This window comes from Myxine glutinosa, chromosome 7 (genome assembly GCF_964187855.1).
Source record: "Myxine glutinosa chromosome 7, kmMyxGlut1.1, whole genome shotgun sequence".
Classification (NCBI taxonomy): Eukaryota; Metazoa; Chordata; class Myxini; order Myxiniformes; family Myxinidae; genus Myxine; species Myxine glutinosa.
Genome location: NC_136267.1, coordinates 80363601 through 80381110, shown reverse-complemented (window position 1 = coordinate 80381110; position 17510 = coordinate 80363601). Strand labels below are relative to the sequence as shown.

The window sequence follows — 17510 nt, the reverse complement described above, 5'->3', positions numbered from 1 at the left end:
AAATCTTCTCCTTTGTTCTCGATTACTATAAATGGAGTGAAGACAGCTGAATCGGGGAAGAATACTCGTTGGACCCGTGGCTCCTGTGCTGTGTAAGCCAGCTATGTTATGTATCTCTGTTATAACTTTTGTCAATCGAATGAGTATTTTCCCAGTGTTATTAAATGTTTACAAGTGGTCAATGCGTGGACATGGCTTTGTTTATGTACTCACATTGCTACAACAGTAGTTAGCATTTGCCTGTGGGCCGGCGGCACTACCGAACCCCACCTTCCAATATACACATTGTAGTGGCCTCAGAACGTATGCCAAAGCCAACATGTGTTATCTCAAAACTTTGTGAAGATTCAGAAGCAACTACATCCAAAATTTTGGGCCTCTACGTCTATACTACAGTTCAGTGATGAAATAATAACATACAAATGTACAAACAAACAAACACTTTAAAATATGGATATAGATACAAATGTGCAAAGTCATGTTGAGTCTCCAGTGATTGCCACACATGTCACTGACTTGAGTACAACAGTCCTGCCTTATACAGGGTGTCCTAGAATTCATTATGGAATGCAATATTTATTTAATGTTATCAATAACAGGTAAATACAGTGCCTTCAGAAAGTATTCACACCCTTTGACAATTTCACATTTTGTTGTTACAGCCTGAATTTTAAATGGATTGAATTGAGATTTACTTGTCACTGATCTAGACATAATACCCCCATAATGTCAGAGTGGAATTTTATTTTTTTAATAAAATTTTACAAATCAATTAAAAATGAAAAGCTGAAATGTCTTGAGTCAATTTGTATTCAACCCCTTTGGTATGGCAGTCCAAAGTGAGCTCAGATGGATCCAATTTCTTTGATCATCCTTTGGATGTCTCCACAACTTGACAGGAGTCCACTTGTGGCCAAATCAATTGATTGGACATGATTTAGAAAGAAACACACCTTTCTACATAAGGTCCCACAGTTGACACTGCATGTCAGAGCAGAAACACAACCATGAAGCCCAAGGAACTCTATGTAGAACTCTGAGATAGAATTGTGAGGAGGCATAGATCTCGGGAATGGTATAAAACAATTTATTGAGTGTTAAGAGTTCCCAAGAGCACAGTGAGCTCCATCATTAGGAAATAGAAAGAATATGGAACAACCCAGACTCTTCTTAGAGCTGGCCATCCAACCAAACTAAGCAGCCGGGCAAGAAGGGCCTTCATCAGGGAGGTGACAAAGAACCCAATGACCACTGTGACAGAAGTACAGAGGTCCTTGGCTAAGATGAGAGAACCTGCCAGAAGGACAACAGTCTCTGCAGCACTTCACAAATCTAGGATTTATGGGAAATTGGCCAGACAGAAGCCACTCCTGAGAAAAGGCAAATGACAGCACGCCTGGAATTTGCAAAAAGGCACGTGAAAGACGAATAGTATGAGGCAAAAGCTTGTGTGGTCTCTTGCGATGAAAATTGAAATATTTGGCCTCAATGCAAAGTGCTTCATCTGGTGGAAACCAAGCACAGATCGCCACCCATCTAACACCATCCCTACCGTGAAGCATTGTGGTGGCAGCATCATGCTATGGGGATGCTTTTCAGCAGCAGAGACTGGGTGACTTATAAGGATAGAGGGAACAGTGAATGGAGCCAAATACAGGCAAATCCTTCAAGAGAACCTGCTTCAAAGTGCAAACCACCTGAGACTGGGGTGAAGATTTATGCTCCAACAGGACAATGACCCCAAGCATACAGCCAAAGCAAAACTGGAATTGGCTTCAGAACAAGAACGTGAAAGTCCTTGAATGGCCCAGCTAAAGCCCAGACTTGAATCCTATTGAGAATCTGCTGAGAGACTTCAAGATTGCTATTCACTGACACTCCCCATCCAACTTGACAGAGCTTGAGCAAATCTACAAGGAAGAATGGGAGAAACTTCCCAAATCCAAATGTGCAAAGCTGATATAGACATACACAAGAAGACTCGAAGCTGTAATCGCTGCCAAAGGTGTTTCTACGAAGTATTGACTCAGGGTGCTGAATACTTATGTAAATTAGATATTTCTGGATTTCATTTTCATTAAATTTGTAAAAATTTCTAAAAATATGTTTTCACTGACACTATGGCATATTTTGTGTAGATCAGTGACAAATAATGAATAAGTTTCATCAATTTTAAATTAAGGTTGCAAAAACAACTAGAACGCCACTCAGTAGAGCGCATACTCCCGCCGTGGGTTTAGTTGGAATAATACGTTTTGTTTAACATCCCCTCTCCCCAAAACAACAAGCATTCTGAGTATTGCGCTGCAATACATGTCCCCTACCAAAGTTCAAAGTGCCACAACTTTGTCAAAAATGATCGAATATGCAAATTTATGCACGGTTGATGCTGGTTTTCAAACTTGATCTGAGGTATGCTGAGACACGTGTGTCACGCCTCGTCTCGTTGATAAGCCCGCAAGGTCACTCCGTGGAGCGGCCTGCACGTATTGCACTGTGTGAATTATATAAATTATTACCAACTCACGGTCTGAGGTACTGGCGATTCAAGAGATATCCTCTTTTTATTTTATTTTAATATTTTCGTTTAATTAACGATATCTGCCAAACCACATGCCCTATCGCAAATTCCAAAAGGACATTTTAGTAGACTGACATGCTGAACAGATTTGTGGTGTTTCCCCTCGATTGGATCAAAAATGAGGGAGGAGCTCAGTTTTAAAGGTTCATGCTTAAAAATGTCATACCTCTGAAACCATCAGTAATTTATTATATTTTCCGGTTCACGATCAATGATCGATGTGTATATATATAATATATGTTGCTCAGCTTGGCTCCGCCCCTCACGAAAGCGAGCGCTGTGTCGCGCTGTTGACGTTCGCGAGACGAGGCTGAGGACGCGGAGTGCGGCTTGAGGAGAACTCGAAAATAAACAAGAGATATCCATTAAAAAAAATATTTTCGTTTAATTAACGACATCTGCCAAACCACATGCCCTATCGCAAATTCCAAAAGGACATTTTAGTGCTGAACAGATCTGTGAAGTTTCCCCTCGATTGGATCAAAAATGAGGGAGGAGCTCGGCTTTAAAGGTTCATGCTTAAAAACGTCATAACTCTGAAACCATGTGACGCATGACGTCATGCTCGTGGACATTTTTGTTCGTCACGGGTATGCGATTCTGCCTGCAAAGATTGGCATCGATTTGTTCAGCCGTTGCAGAGAAAAAGTGGTTTTCGTGTTTTCACGAAAAACAATATGGCGGCCGAACGACGTAACCTGTGACGTCATAATTACCATTAAAATATTCTACAGACCGAGCATAATATGGTGAAAATTTTATCTCAATCGGTCCTATTATTGCAGAGAAATTGGTTTTTAAAGGAAATTAAAACTTAAAATGTCACTGAGTTAAGGATCATCAGAATTATCAGAATTACCAAAGTTCAAAGTGCCATAACTTTGTTAAAAATGATCGAAACGTCGTGAAGTTCGAACTTGACCTGTAACTTATCATGAGGAAACCATGTACCAAGTTTGAAATCATTAGCATTAAGCGTTTAGAAAAAAAGTCCGGAAAACTGTTCTTTGCGTGACGGACTGACGGACTAACGGACGGAGGGACGGCGTGCAAACCTATAGTCCCCTCCGGTGTACACCGGTAGGGGACTAATAAATGAAAAAGAAAGTAAGCCCTAACTGTCAGAGAATTTATTTTGATATATCTCGGAATTAGAGGAGAAAAACATAATTTAAGAATAAGAATAAAAGCTTTATTGCAGTAAAACAGAAAAAATCTTTTCCAAAAAAAATTCCTGGATCCGGAATAATATCCTGAGCTTCACCAAAAACTAATCAATTCTTCCTTATCCCAAGGGCAATCATCCCACCAACTTTCATCCAAATCCGTTCAGAACTTTTCCAGATATCTTGTTCACAAACACACGAACACACACGGACTGACACGATCGAATGCATTACTCCCTGGCGGGAGTAATAAACCTGAAAATCGCAGAGCCAGAACCAGAATTATTTATTTGGTCTGGGAAGCCCATGCGAGGTGTTGTTCAGCCTCTCTTCTTCTTCTTCAGCCTCTCACAACCCTGGGTGAATATGCGATCTTTTTTTAAAAAGTGGAATTTTGCCAAATCTGTTTATTCGTTTGTTAATATACCTCAGCCATTGACAAATCTGGAACTAAGTCTTTATAAGTTCATCAAATACTGACACCGCGAATGACATTCGCTGAGCTAAATGTTATCTCTTCTGAGGTAAAAAATAGAAAAGAAGAAAAAAACAGTTTTAAAGCATTATACGTATCAAACGATACATTTTATGAAACGGGGAACCTAATACACACTTTGGTGGTTTTAAAATAACAGAATGTCTTTATTAGAAAAAAAAAAAATGAACATTGAAGACGGCGCTGCTAAAAAAAATACACCGCTCTAACGCATAACCACGAGTTTAAACTACATTTACAACAAATATGAAAACTATTTTCATATCACAATGTTAAATATAGAATATATAGAAGATAATGTTAAAAAAAAAAATGAGCCCTATCTTCCAATGGTAAAAAAATCCTGGATCGGGAATAATAGCCTGAGCTTCACCAAAAACTAATCAATTCATCCTTATCCCAAGGGCAATCATCCCACCAACTTTCATCCAAATCCGTTTAGAACTTTTCCAGATATCTTGCGCATGCGCGCGCGCACACACACACACACACACACACACACACACACACACACACACACACACACACACACACACACACACACACACACACACACACACACACACACACACACACACACACACACACACACACACACACACAACTCCCTGGCGGGAGTAAAAAGTGAAAAGGTCAAGGGGTGTGAATACTTTCGGTGTGAATACTGTGAATAAGGCACTGTAAGTAAATAATTAATGAAATCGTTTAAATCATGCGATTGGTTGACCATATTTTCAATACCCAAAAAAAAACAATAAAAGTCACTTCTTTTTCGTTCCATCGTGATTTCTGGCGCACCCTGTATAACGCACCTTAATACGCATAATCATATTTTAAAATGGATTTAAGATGGCTAATCTCTGCTTTTCCATGAGATGCAACACCTGTAATGAAAAATAAAACATTTATGGGAGTTCTTACAGTATTTCAGGACATAACTCAACAAATGAGTAAAGAAGGGCATGATTGAATAACGAAGCACAAGAGAAAGTAATGGCATTGACCTTTATCTCTCTGCTTCCAAAGTTTGCCTCAATCTCAGCAAGCTCCTGTAGTAGAAGAGACATCATTTCTCCAACTTTCTTTCGCTGGAAAGCCATTACATCCTGCAGCTTGGTCAACTCATTCTCCAGACTCTGTAAGTGTGCCTGTTATGCAACAACAGATATTTTCAATATACACGGAATTCATTTATAAGAGCAGGGTGCATTGCCCTGACATATCACATGAACACAACAAATTCCTAATTCACATCCTGGGAAAATATGTTGCACTATACTAGTATATTATGCACTTTTGTTCGAGCTGAAGTACCAAAGCAAACTCCTTACATTTGTCGTCTCAAGAGAGGGTGATGGTTCCTTGAGCATCAATGATAGTATGATTTATTTTCTATACACTTTCCAAACCCAGCTATAATTTCCATGGTTTAAAATGTTCTGCTTTGTTGATCAAAGATCAGCAGTTGTTCGAGTCATATTGCTTCATCTCAAAATCACAGTACATGGTTCCAACATGCATTATCACCCAATATCCCAACATGAAGAGTGCATCAACGTTCGAAACATCCAAGCATTTAGAGAGACGCATTTGTTGTACCCGTTTTGTTTTCTCCATTTTCTTTTTTTTATACAAGGGGAACTTACATTTAATCGATGTTGATGTGGTTGAAAAATGTCTTCGCAGTCATTTACAGTCATGGCAATAAATATTGGCACCCTTGAACTTTAAAAAAATAATGTACCATTTCTACCAGAAAATTGTTGAAATTAAAAAAATCTTTTGGTATCCACATATGTATTTCTTTGGTTTGCAATGGAACAAAACAAAAAAGCTGAAAAAATGACTATATCTTAGCTTATTCCACACAGAAATCCTAAAATGGCTGGGACAATATTATTGGTATCTTTTAGAACAGGGGTTCTTAACCTTTCTAGTGTCGCGCCCCCTTTAGCAATTGTTGCTCGTCTCCACGCCCCCCTCCACCTACATCTGACGAAGCCGCTCGTTGGGGAGAGCGCGAGAGGGGTTTCCCCTCTCACCGGGGGGGGCTGGGGGGAAATTTTTGAATTCTAGGTGCTCTGTGGTGCATTCTGAGGGGTTTGTTCGTTGATATTGAAGCCAGCCAGGGCTGGGCCCTGGGCCCTGGCTATTGACGTAGATTCTGTTAACAGCCAGGGCCCTAAGCATGGCAGCCAGGGCCGGGCCCTAGCGGGCCCTGGCTTATTTCAAACACTGGATCTGGTACCCCTGAACAGATAATGTTCTTTCAAAATAACAAAGGAGAGATTACAAACCTCGTTTTATTGCATCAAAACGCAAACAAGCTCAAGGCACGGATCGATGAAAGGAAAGGGTAACTACACAAAACACGTTTGTTGAAATGTCACGTCAAAGGACGCAAAATCAATGAAACAACAATTTAGTCACTAAAGAAGCAATGCCAAAAATCTCACTAAATTTTAGTGAGATGGTTGGCACTGCTTCTTAGCTATCAGATCCGGAATTTGTGGTCGCGTGCCAGAGAGAGCACAGCGCAGATCTCCTTCAACGTTCAGCTTGCTTCTGTATTTGGTCTTGACAGCGACCAGCGCGGAGAATGCAGCCTCGCAGAGATACGTGGATCCGAACATCGTCAGAATCGGAACAGCTTGAAGCGAGATCAGAGGATAAACAGGAAGATACTTGACCCAGAATGTCTCCAGGTCCAGAATTTCAAAGTCATCCTCAGCCGAGGAGTTTAACTTCAGCTCCAGAAACTCCTCCTGGACCTCTTCCGAAACATCAGCGACGTCGCATTGGAATGGGTTTCTGATGAATTTCCAGGTCTTTCGCTTTTCGTCCAAGTCTGGAAAGTAGCGGATGAATTCCGCTTTGAGTTCAGTCAGATGATCGATGATTTGGTTCTTTAACTTTGAATCGAGAAGGCCGTCCGGAACGGCAGAGTCCAAGTTTGGGAAACAAGCTATGTTTCCGGCCTCCATTCGGCATTTCCAGAGGTCGAGTTTAGCCATGAAGGCTCGAATGGCGTCGTATTGCATGATAATGTTTATGTGCTTCCCGTGCAGTTTTTGGTTGATACCGTTGAGTGCTTCGAAGATGTCTACGAGGTAAGCTAGAGGCAGTTGACATTCTCGGGACTGGAACATTTTGTAGAGATCTGCCTTCCGCTGCACGTCTAGGAATGTTGCGACTTCTTCCCTCAGCTCGTAGACTCGCCCCAACATGTTTCCCTTCGAAAGCCAACGCACGTTTGTGTGGAAAAGCAAGGCTTGATGATCGCAGTCCAAGTCCTTGCACAGCTGTTTGAACAGGCGACTGTTTATGGCTCCACCTTTGATAAAGTTGACTACCTTGATAGCCAGGTTCAGGAAATCCCTCATTTCAGCGGGCAGGGTCTTATATGCTAAGGACTCAAGATGGATAACGCAGTGTGGTGGTCTCCACAAGTGGTGGCCCGTACGACTGCAACACTCAAAGAGGTCCGCTTTAGATACGGTGAGGTATGAAGTTTTTTCATGCGTATTATTTTTTGCTAACCTCAGACAGTGGCTGTAACATGAACCCGGTGTGAGAGTTGGACGCCAAGGAACACATTTGCGAGTTCTTGTGACGAAATGTTAATCATGTGACATCTACACAATCATGGCTACCACCGAGACGGATCATGGTTTCACGTGAGTCATTTTTCCATATTTGCTCGATTTTTGAAACCGATGCATGCAAATGCTTCCTGGGATGCAAATGCTTCCTGGGATGCAAATGATTCCCGGGATTGAATGCAAATGCTTTGTAGATCCTGTCGATCCTCTTTCTTCAAACCCCCCATCTTTGCTTTGGTCTCCCTGTCCCTAGAATAGAATGGTTGCCAATCCACTTTGAACTTCTGTCTCCCTCTTGCTTCCAATTCTTCTCTGAGTGTTTCCACGATTATGTGAAAGGGGGTGCCTTTGCATGGTTGGAAAACACATTGGGAGGAGTGGCAGCTGGGATACTCCATTTTAATGTACACTCTGTCCTTTTATGTTTCTCCCTCCCCTCTTTTTCTCCGCCACCCCACCCTACCCCCACCTTACTCCCACCCCCACCTTACCCCCCACCCCCCACCATACCCCTCCACCTCTTCTTACACCTCATCATCTCTCATCATCATCATCATCATCTCATCTTAAACTGTATGTTGAAGCGCGGTGCTACGCGCGCTTACTTGTACAACAAGAAGGAAGCGGACAACGCGGTAAGTTTAAGAGTCTTTTATTATACGAGCTCAACTGTAGCACTGGAGTGCTCCGGGCTGCGCGCCCGGTGTATATCCCGCGGCCACGCCTACCCCTCGGGCATGGCCGCCGCCCACTTGGTGCGTGGAATGATGCCCTCACGCCAGTGAACTTTCGTGTCCGCCACAATGTACTGTATTGTCAAATTGCAGCTGGATTAGTAGTGGGTGGTAGTGCCTCAAATGGGATCAGTATGTACGTGTTTTGAAAGGTTCCAGGCAGCAAATGCTTCCATGGAGCAAATAATCGCCGTTGTTGTTGTTGTTTTTCCAATTTTTCTCGTTGTTCTTCTTCTTCCAATCTACCTGTATTCCTGGCTCCCCGCCAGGTTGGGTTGAGTAAAACTCACTTGAATTGTAACTTTAGTATTTGGGTTTAGGCTCATACAAGAGCGAGCACAATGAGACAAACCAAATGAAAATATATTTTGTCCCAGGAGCTGGTTAAATGATTGGCCGATAGATGGATGTTTTGGTTGGATGTATTTTCATTTCTTTTATTTTTTTAACTGAATTTTTGGTATTTTGAGCAAATGGAAGAAGAAGAGCAAGATGTCCGACAGGCCCTGTATTTTTGGTTCGGTTAATTGCAACTGGTCGATTTATTGGTCGATGGATGATCCAAGTTTACATCCAGCATCCGTCCAGGATTTACATTGCATCCCAGCTTGTCCCAGCTTGTCCTGCTTGTCTGTGTCCCTGCTTTCCACCACCACTGCCTAGTACATTCCTTTGCACCCCCCCCCCCCCTCATTCCTCTATGCCCCCCCTCACTCCTTCCCTCCATTCACTCCTTTGTGCTCTCGCCCTTCCCCCCTCCCTCCTTCCATGTCCCGCCCTCTCCATCCTAACTCCAATCCCATCCCATCCCACTATGCCTGTTACCTTTATATTGCTATCCTGATTAGGAAAATATATTTTTTTAGGATTTTTTTTTATGGCGGCGGCCATCTTGGATGACAGCTAAAAATCATTCAATCAAGATACAAATTAATGAGAGGCAATCCCATGCCACTGGGATACGGAATCTCTAAAAATTAGTATCATGGGATGCACATTTGATAATTTCATATTTTCACCTGTCTTCAAAATTTTCAATTTTTTTTTTCTTTTTCAAAATTATGATATGAAATCATATCATATCGTATCGTCGTTCTGCCTTTTCAAAATAAGAAAATTTCATATTTTCACCTTTCATATTTTCATACTTTCACCGGTCTCTTATCATCAATATCATTAAGAGATCATCTCTCCTGTTGTTTTTTTTTCTTTTTTCCTTCTCTCTCTTTTCTTTCTTAGCCCTCTCTCTCCATCTCAATCTTTCTGTCTCCCTTTCTCTCTTCATTTCTTACTTGATCTTACAGGTTGAGGCTCATACAACAGCTAATGTAATTAAGCACCATGGACCATGCTGTGAAAATTTATTTTGGATTCGAATGCTTCATTTGTTCCAATTGATGCATGGGGTGGAAATATGTCTTGCAGGTAAACGTTATTGGGTTTTTTTTCCTGAACTCCTTGCCATGAGATGTTATGACTTCATTTTATTGCCTATTATAAATCAATATTAATATGTTATGTAGGTAATATTATCATTGACACAAATCAGGTTTGTGGATTTTTGCCAGGATTTTTCTCAGTGATTTTAAGATTGCTGTGTTAAAACAATTACGATGCCTACACCATGTCATTAACGCCATGATTATGATTTTATACACTTGCACAGGTGATGTTCCACCTGTGATGGAAGTTTTCTGTCATTCATACCAACAAATGTAGAGAAAATCAAAATTGTTCTGTGCAGACAGACAACCATACGGGTTTAAATGTAATATCCTCTTTTTGATGGAGGTCATAGGATGGGTGGGAAGCATATTCTCGCTCCTTGGAGGGCCCCCAAGAAGCTACATTGTGTTTCCTACTTGTGAAATGAGGAATCAGGCTGTATTGAGCTAAATGGTGTTCTATGGAATTTTATTAGGATTTTTTTGGCTGATTTTTTTGTAGTTGTGGGTTTGGAACAACATATTATTGTTCCTTTGATAGAGCTTGTGATTTTCCATTCTCTTCCAGGCTCCTTTGTAGGATTTGAAATTTTTCTTTTCTTTTTTTCTCGTTTGTTCTCTAGTTTGTTTTTTCTCGGTACATTCTACGAATTCAAAGAGCCACTAACGGACCCCCTGGGGCGATAGAGGAAGGGTGCTGCATTCGTCCAGTCATGGAAAACTGAAAAATGGCTTTGTGTATTTCGTATGCTTTTGTATGTATTTCTGTTCATTTCATGTGAATTTTGTATATATTTTATAAGTGATCCCAGTTTAATGGTTTGCGTCCTATATCTGCTCAGTTTGGTGGTTAACAACTCATAAGTGTGTCGATTTCCCGTTAAAAAAATAATGGTTGAGATCCCGAATGGTTGGAACATCATTGATTGAGGATGGACATCATTGATTGATGATCATTGACATCGGGGGGGGGGGGGGGGGGGGAAACAAAGCGATTTTTTAACGATTACGATTTTTCTTGTTTTTTTTCCTTTTTTTTCTCCAAATTTTCCAAAACAAATGTTTGTTTTTTTCTTTGTTTTTTTTCTCTAGTTTTTTTTTCGGAATAATTTCACGAGTCCAAAGAACCACTAATAGACCGCGTTGGTCGTTAGACAAAGGGTGCTGTGCTCGTCAAATTTTTTTTAACGTTTAGCGTAACGTCCTGCGAAAACTGCTCGTTTTCTGGCCGAGTCGAAATTGCGTTGAGTTCCTATGGCGTGCGCCATTAAATGCGCTGTGTAATGGTTGAGCTGCCTTTATTTCGGTTTGGTCACGGCAGATGAGCGGACAATGCTGCGGCAGGAGCAATAAAAAGCGATTTTTTTTCTTTTTTAATTTTTTAATGATTATTCGATATTGTTATGACTTCTTGTCAATAGGTATACTAAGTGGTAAGGAGGTAGCCTTTTGCTATGTACGGTTCTCATTTTTTATTGTTGATTATACCACGTGGATGTGGTGATACAGGAAATGTTTGTTGTTTTTAAATGGATGGTTATGGTATGACTATGATTATGATAGTAATGATAATTATGATTATGATTTTAAGATCATGATGTTATGATTGACAGCAATAAGATCATGAAGTTTTTAGTGTAAAATGATTGCACGGGCTTAAAGGACAACTTTTGAGCCCTGTAGGATTAGATGCATTACAAGTAATAGAATTAAATGAAGTGTCAAAATTTCAGCATGCTTGGATTAAAATTGGCAAATATTATGAATTAATTGTCATCCGTTGGTAGAACACTTCAGGAGTTTTACAAAATTTTAATTGTCAAGACGTTTGGGTACCATTTAAATTGGGACATTTTCTCAGTGACCTGTTTCATACCTGGTTGATTAATCTTGGCTGACTATGTCACAAATGAAGAGTTGGGTTGCCTTCAGTGGTTGCTAAAGTCGGATTTGTGATATAGTGGCCAGACAAGATTGGAAAATATGTCAGATATGATCCAGAGGCAGAACGGTGATTTGTCAATTGACAAAAGGTATAGGTCAAAGGTGACGACCAATGATCATATATCTCCATCAGTGGATGGAACTGTTCTGGCAACATTGGGAAACTTTAGGTATAGAGTTATCTGATTGGTTAATGTGATGTATTGATGAAGATTGATGCATTGATTTAATTGAATTGATTGATTGATTGATGAACGTGAAGTCTCAACAAATAAGTTTTGAGATATTTGTGAGATATTATCAATGTGAAGACAACCTTGGAAATTGAGCAAGGTGGTGAGTCTATATATAGATATATGTGCGGTTACTATTCTGTGTGATTTCCCCTCCAACAGCACGGGATATCTGCGGATTCACCCATTTCATACTGATCCATTTGACCCAACTACAACACCGATCGGTGCGATTGGGGTGTGGGAACAGGGAGACTCTCTGGCAATCACTTGCAGTCATCAATTGCAAAGGTGGAGAGACACTTCCTGGACGATTACTGAGTCGAGCTTATAGGAAATAAGCTAGGAAATTGACAGGGGGTACAAGTGTAATTTTAAGTGTAGTCTTGGTAGTTATCTGGTACATTGAGTAAATACTGAGTGTTATTCATATACAGGCAGAATGGGGAATGCAGCTTGTAAGAATACACAAGGACAACCGGATATTCCAAACAAAGGTACTAGTGCATATTATATGTACGACCGATATGGTGAAGAGGCTATTAGTGAGGTTGAAAATTGGTATTTGTGGACAAAGGGACATGATAAGGAGTTTCCAAAAGATGGTACATTTGAGCGAAGTCGATTGGAGAGATTAGGACAAGAATTGAAAGCCAGGAAGCAACAGAATTTAACAGTAGACTGGCTTGCATTCCATTACTGGGATGTAGAATCCAGAAAATGGGAACACCAAGAACGGATAACGGACCTAGAACTTAAAATAAAAAGAATACAGGATACATCGGAGGAGATGAATGCACAACTGCCCTCGAAAATAGGAATAAAAGTGACAGTTGTCCCATCTGATTCCCATTTGTCTCCCCAAAAAGAACAGTAAAGAGAATTTTTTTATGGTTCAGGAGATAACCAAAGATCGCAGTGGCAACCCAGGCATCCAGAGATGCAGCCCACCAATACAAGTGAGCAGGTGGGCAGATCAGGAAAATGACAGAAACCGATGTTACAAGTGTGGAAATATGGGACACTGGAAACGACGGTGTCCATATTCAAATAGGAAGACTAGTTCATAGGACAAACCAAGGTACCAGTGCTTACCGGTACCTCCGATAATGATTAGGCCTTCATTGCTGCAGATCCCAAATGATGACTGGCCTCAACAGATTAAATCATTAAACCAACATGAATAACTGTTGACGCCTCTTGTGTCTGAAAAGTCTGAAAAGTTTTCGGAGCAAGAATGACTTTTACTTTTTGCTTGGTAGCGACTTAATAATTAATTGATCAGATGCCAAAACTGGACATTTTTGGAACATGAATTAAAAGATCCAGAATTAGAGTTCATTCTGGAAGCCCCATATTTGCCAATTATAAATGTGGTTTTAGGGAGCATTTTGGGCAAAACAATATATATATTTTAAATTTGCAGAGGATGGAATGATTGCTTGGCAAATTTTTGGAAACCAAGTGACAAGCGTCACATGATCATCAGGTGGGAATTTTGGACTATTCTTTTGCATGATTGATAGGTCAGTGGTTGACTGACATGTAAATGGATGTGTTGTCAAATTTGGATAAATTATTATGGGAACCAAAAGGGTAATTTCAATGTGACATTATAGGGGTTTTTCTAAGAATAAACTTTTGTCTATTTGTGTATTAGCGTTTCTAAAATTAAAGGATAAATTTTACGAAATTGAAATAAAATTGACACCCATCTTGATCTGTTATTAATGGTTCCAACGCAAACAAATATACATAAGGCTTGGGTTTGTGTATGTTTGTGTGTTAATGTTTGTGTTTTTTTTGTGTGTGTGTCAATCTTACAAGATCGGTGAAACCGACAATGTGCTTGTCTGGAAATAGATAGTTTCATGTGGATGGGATCGAATATCCAGAGAATTCGTAAAATAAAATAGAAATATCATGTGATTATGAAAATTATCTCTTTTGTCAAGGGAGATGGAATATAAAGATTTGATGTGCTGGGTTATGAGCAGCCATTAATTAATAGTAAAATTGTGAGTAGTTTTGGGATTCCATTTTTGATAGAATTTATATGAGAATAAAAAAGCTATTTATGGATATGAGTTTCATTAAAAAAAAAATGAGGGAGTACAAAATTAGCCAAATTTGGAAGAGGTCTTACACTGACTTCCCAGAGTACTCTGCTCATGGATTTTGACATATATAAACTGGACTTTATCAGCATATAAATTGTGCTGTATGTATGGATGTGTCTTAGGCATAGATGATATGGGAATATAGTAAAGAAAATTTTGCTGAATTGAACTATTGTGAGTTTTAAAACGGAATGCATTGTGAATCTTAAAACCAAGGGGCAGACATGAACGCGGTTATGTTATTTAACCTCAGAACGCAATGTTACGTGTACCTGCAACATATTTGTTTATCTGGCACACCTATATTGGCATACTGGTGTCAGTAGTATTCACTAGTTGCATAGAAATGGATGAGAAATAGTTAAGGGGGTGTAAAACCACTTATTTGGATATTTTCTACAAAAGTAGGGGTTTCAATAAGTGGTAGCTGTACACATGGGATTCACCAAATTAAGTTATGGAGTTTAAACACAGTCACTGGTTAAACAGAAGGGGAATGGATAGTAAATAAATTCTTCAATGCTGGGTAAATTAAGTGAGATCTTACAAAGACTTATAAGAGCTATTGTTCTTCCTTATATTAGTGAGAAATTTTCTTTTTAGATCCAACGTAATGAATCTATAAATGAATGTGATAGGGATAATATCCTCAATGTGTGTTAATTATTTGATTGTGGGTAAAGGAATTAATTTATCATAGTGGATTGTTAACGGCAGCCTGAAATGTCCTGAGAGTGTGCATCCATGTAATCAGAAATCCCAGATTTGTTTTTAAAAACAACATTTTGGTAGAGGTCTTATGTGGACGAGCACTTGCTTGGTAGATAAAAAAAAGGTACTGCATGCTGGCAGCCACTTTTGCGGCCATTTAGGCCAAACACATTGAGAGAAAATTGTAGTTCAATACGTCATTTACACATGACTATTTGTAAAAGGGAATTTATTGAGATGGAAAACATTTTTCGAAGGTTTATTAAAGTATTATAATTTGACATTCGGCAAGGCAAACTATTGGATGGGAAAATTAGATCTGGTTATAGAATGAATTTGTTGACCCCTTGAAGTTAATTCTTCGAATCATTGTTTCACTAGTATTTTGAGGTCAAATTGGAAATAGTTTGGTAGAGCTTTGGTTAAAACCTTTGATTGCGGTATTTTGGAACGAATTGATAAACATAGGCGATTGATAAGAATAGAAACAAATATGGACCCAAAATAGAAAGATTTTACGATGATATGAATAATACCGAGATTAAATGATTGAATCAAGTAATGTTGCAAATGAGTACAGTAGAGTTAAGATGATGGCATAATGAAAATGTTATGAAATGCGTCAGTTTTATCAGATCAGTGAACTCATATCACCATAAGTTACACCGTTTAAAAAAAAAAAAAAAAAAAAAAGTGAGGAGGACTATGATAATAATACATTATGCATAGTTTACTTGTTTGCAAGATTTGTTGGGAATTAGATATTCCTGTTTGTGATTTTAATCATATACACATTATAAATGCATTTATTTCCTTGCAGTAGTGTTAAAATAACTGCATGAGTTTAATTTTCAAACGATATTGATTTGAAAGCAAATTTAAATGTTATTTTAGTTTAGTAGTAAAATATATACCTGATTTGAATATTATTTGTGTGACGCATATAAATGAATAGAACTTTTTGAATGTTTTAAGGAAAACAACAAATGGTTGAATGTGAAACTGTTATAAGAAATAAATGAGTTAAAATATGGTGATTTTATGATGAGATGTACCCTATCTGATTCAGTGTGTGTGGAAAGCAGATTCAGATATGGCTGAGTAAAAGGATAAGATCAGATCACATCCCAAAAGGAGTGCTAACGGAATTGGGAAGAAGTTCGAGAAAGAAAATTTGTGGCTAAAAAGGAAGTTAATCTTGGCATACACCCTCCTTCTCAAAGAATGATGAAGACATTCTCCTTTGTAACGTTGGAGATGGATGCTTACCTTCACCAAAGGAATTTATGTGACCATTTGCCTGGATCACACTGCAACATATGGAAGAAAAGGCGATCACTTACTTTTGTTCGAATGCCTCGAACATTCATCACGTCAGCAATTGCAGGACGGCGACATTTTACCTGCAATTTCTACGGGATGCGGTGACGTGTGTCATTACTTCACCAACTTCCGGGGAGCCAGCATGGAGCTGCAAGCGAACGGCTGTGCCTTTTCCTCCACAACAGCTGTGCACAATTCTGCTGGTTGCTCCTGGTATGGACCATGGACAACTTGAACACCATGGTCCCAACATCGTTGTGGATGCATCTGGCATCCCTGTTCCACATCTTGCTGGCCAATCAACATCACATCAACACTTGCTCCATACTCACGATGAGTGAGGAGGCAAGTCGACTACAACTGGATGGAGGCCTTGTTCAAATCTACTATGGCTCACAGCAAGAGTGGCAAGGATGCTGCATGGAGAGCAGGGTCAGTTTATGACTCTGCCCAGCTATCACAACAGTGGAAAATCCTACGCGAAATAGTGTAGGTGCTATGAAGACGTCAGAATAAAATGTTTCATACTTGAATTTCAAACATGAGTGATCAGCCTCTTCTCTTCTTTTCAAACAAAGAAAGTCAATATTTGATTGGAGGCAAACGTTTTGCCAAATGTTGCAGATGCTTTATTATTTTTAAATGATGAACTGAAATTATTGTGTTTTGGTAAAGGTGAAGTGTTGTATGCTTTATGCAAATGGATTGCATTATCAATATGGAAAGAGTCAATGAATAAAGAAATATTTTGTGATTAGATTCTTCCAGGATGACGGTGTATGCCTTAGGGAATTGGATTACCAAGGTTGTGGTGTGAATATTTAATGTGGTGATGTTTAGATTAATGGTTAATATAAACAAAAAGAAAAAAATCAGTGACTGTGGAATAATAAAATATTCACATATATTGACAGCTGTTAATAGTTATTACATATGATAGTTATAACAGAATGTGATATTGTGTAAAAAGTGTTTTACCGTGCAGCTGAGCAAAAAACCTTGGACTGGGGCCAAGATGATAAAGGAGCCTCTGTTAAAAAGAACCTGTGCCCAAAAATGGACATAGGACCAAGGCAGAAAATTCCGCTGGGCAATTCCTTCCCTCCACGTCATGAGCAAGTGACCTCCCTCGATAGGCACCGGTCTCATGGAGCC

The 17510-nt window shown here is 39.4% G+C and overlaps 1 protein-coding gene across 1 annotated transcript in view; it reads right to left on the bottom strand.

The window, feature by feature from the left end:
• LOC137431348 (kinesin heavy chain) overlaps window positions 1-17510 on the bottom strand; it is a 172233-nt gene that overhangs the window by 64464 nt on the left and 90259 nt on the right. Inside the window, exon 15 of the mRNA XM_068122579.2 lies at window positions 5248-5391. Within this exon, the coding sequence (XP_067978680.2) occupies window positions 5248-5391 (144 nt within the window). The remainder of the gene's footprint in view (window positions 1-5247; window positions 5392-17510) is intronic.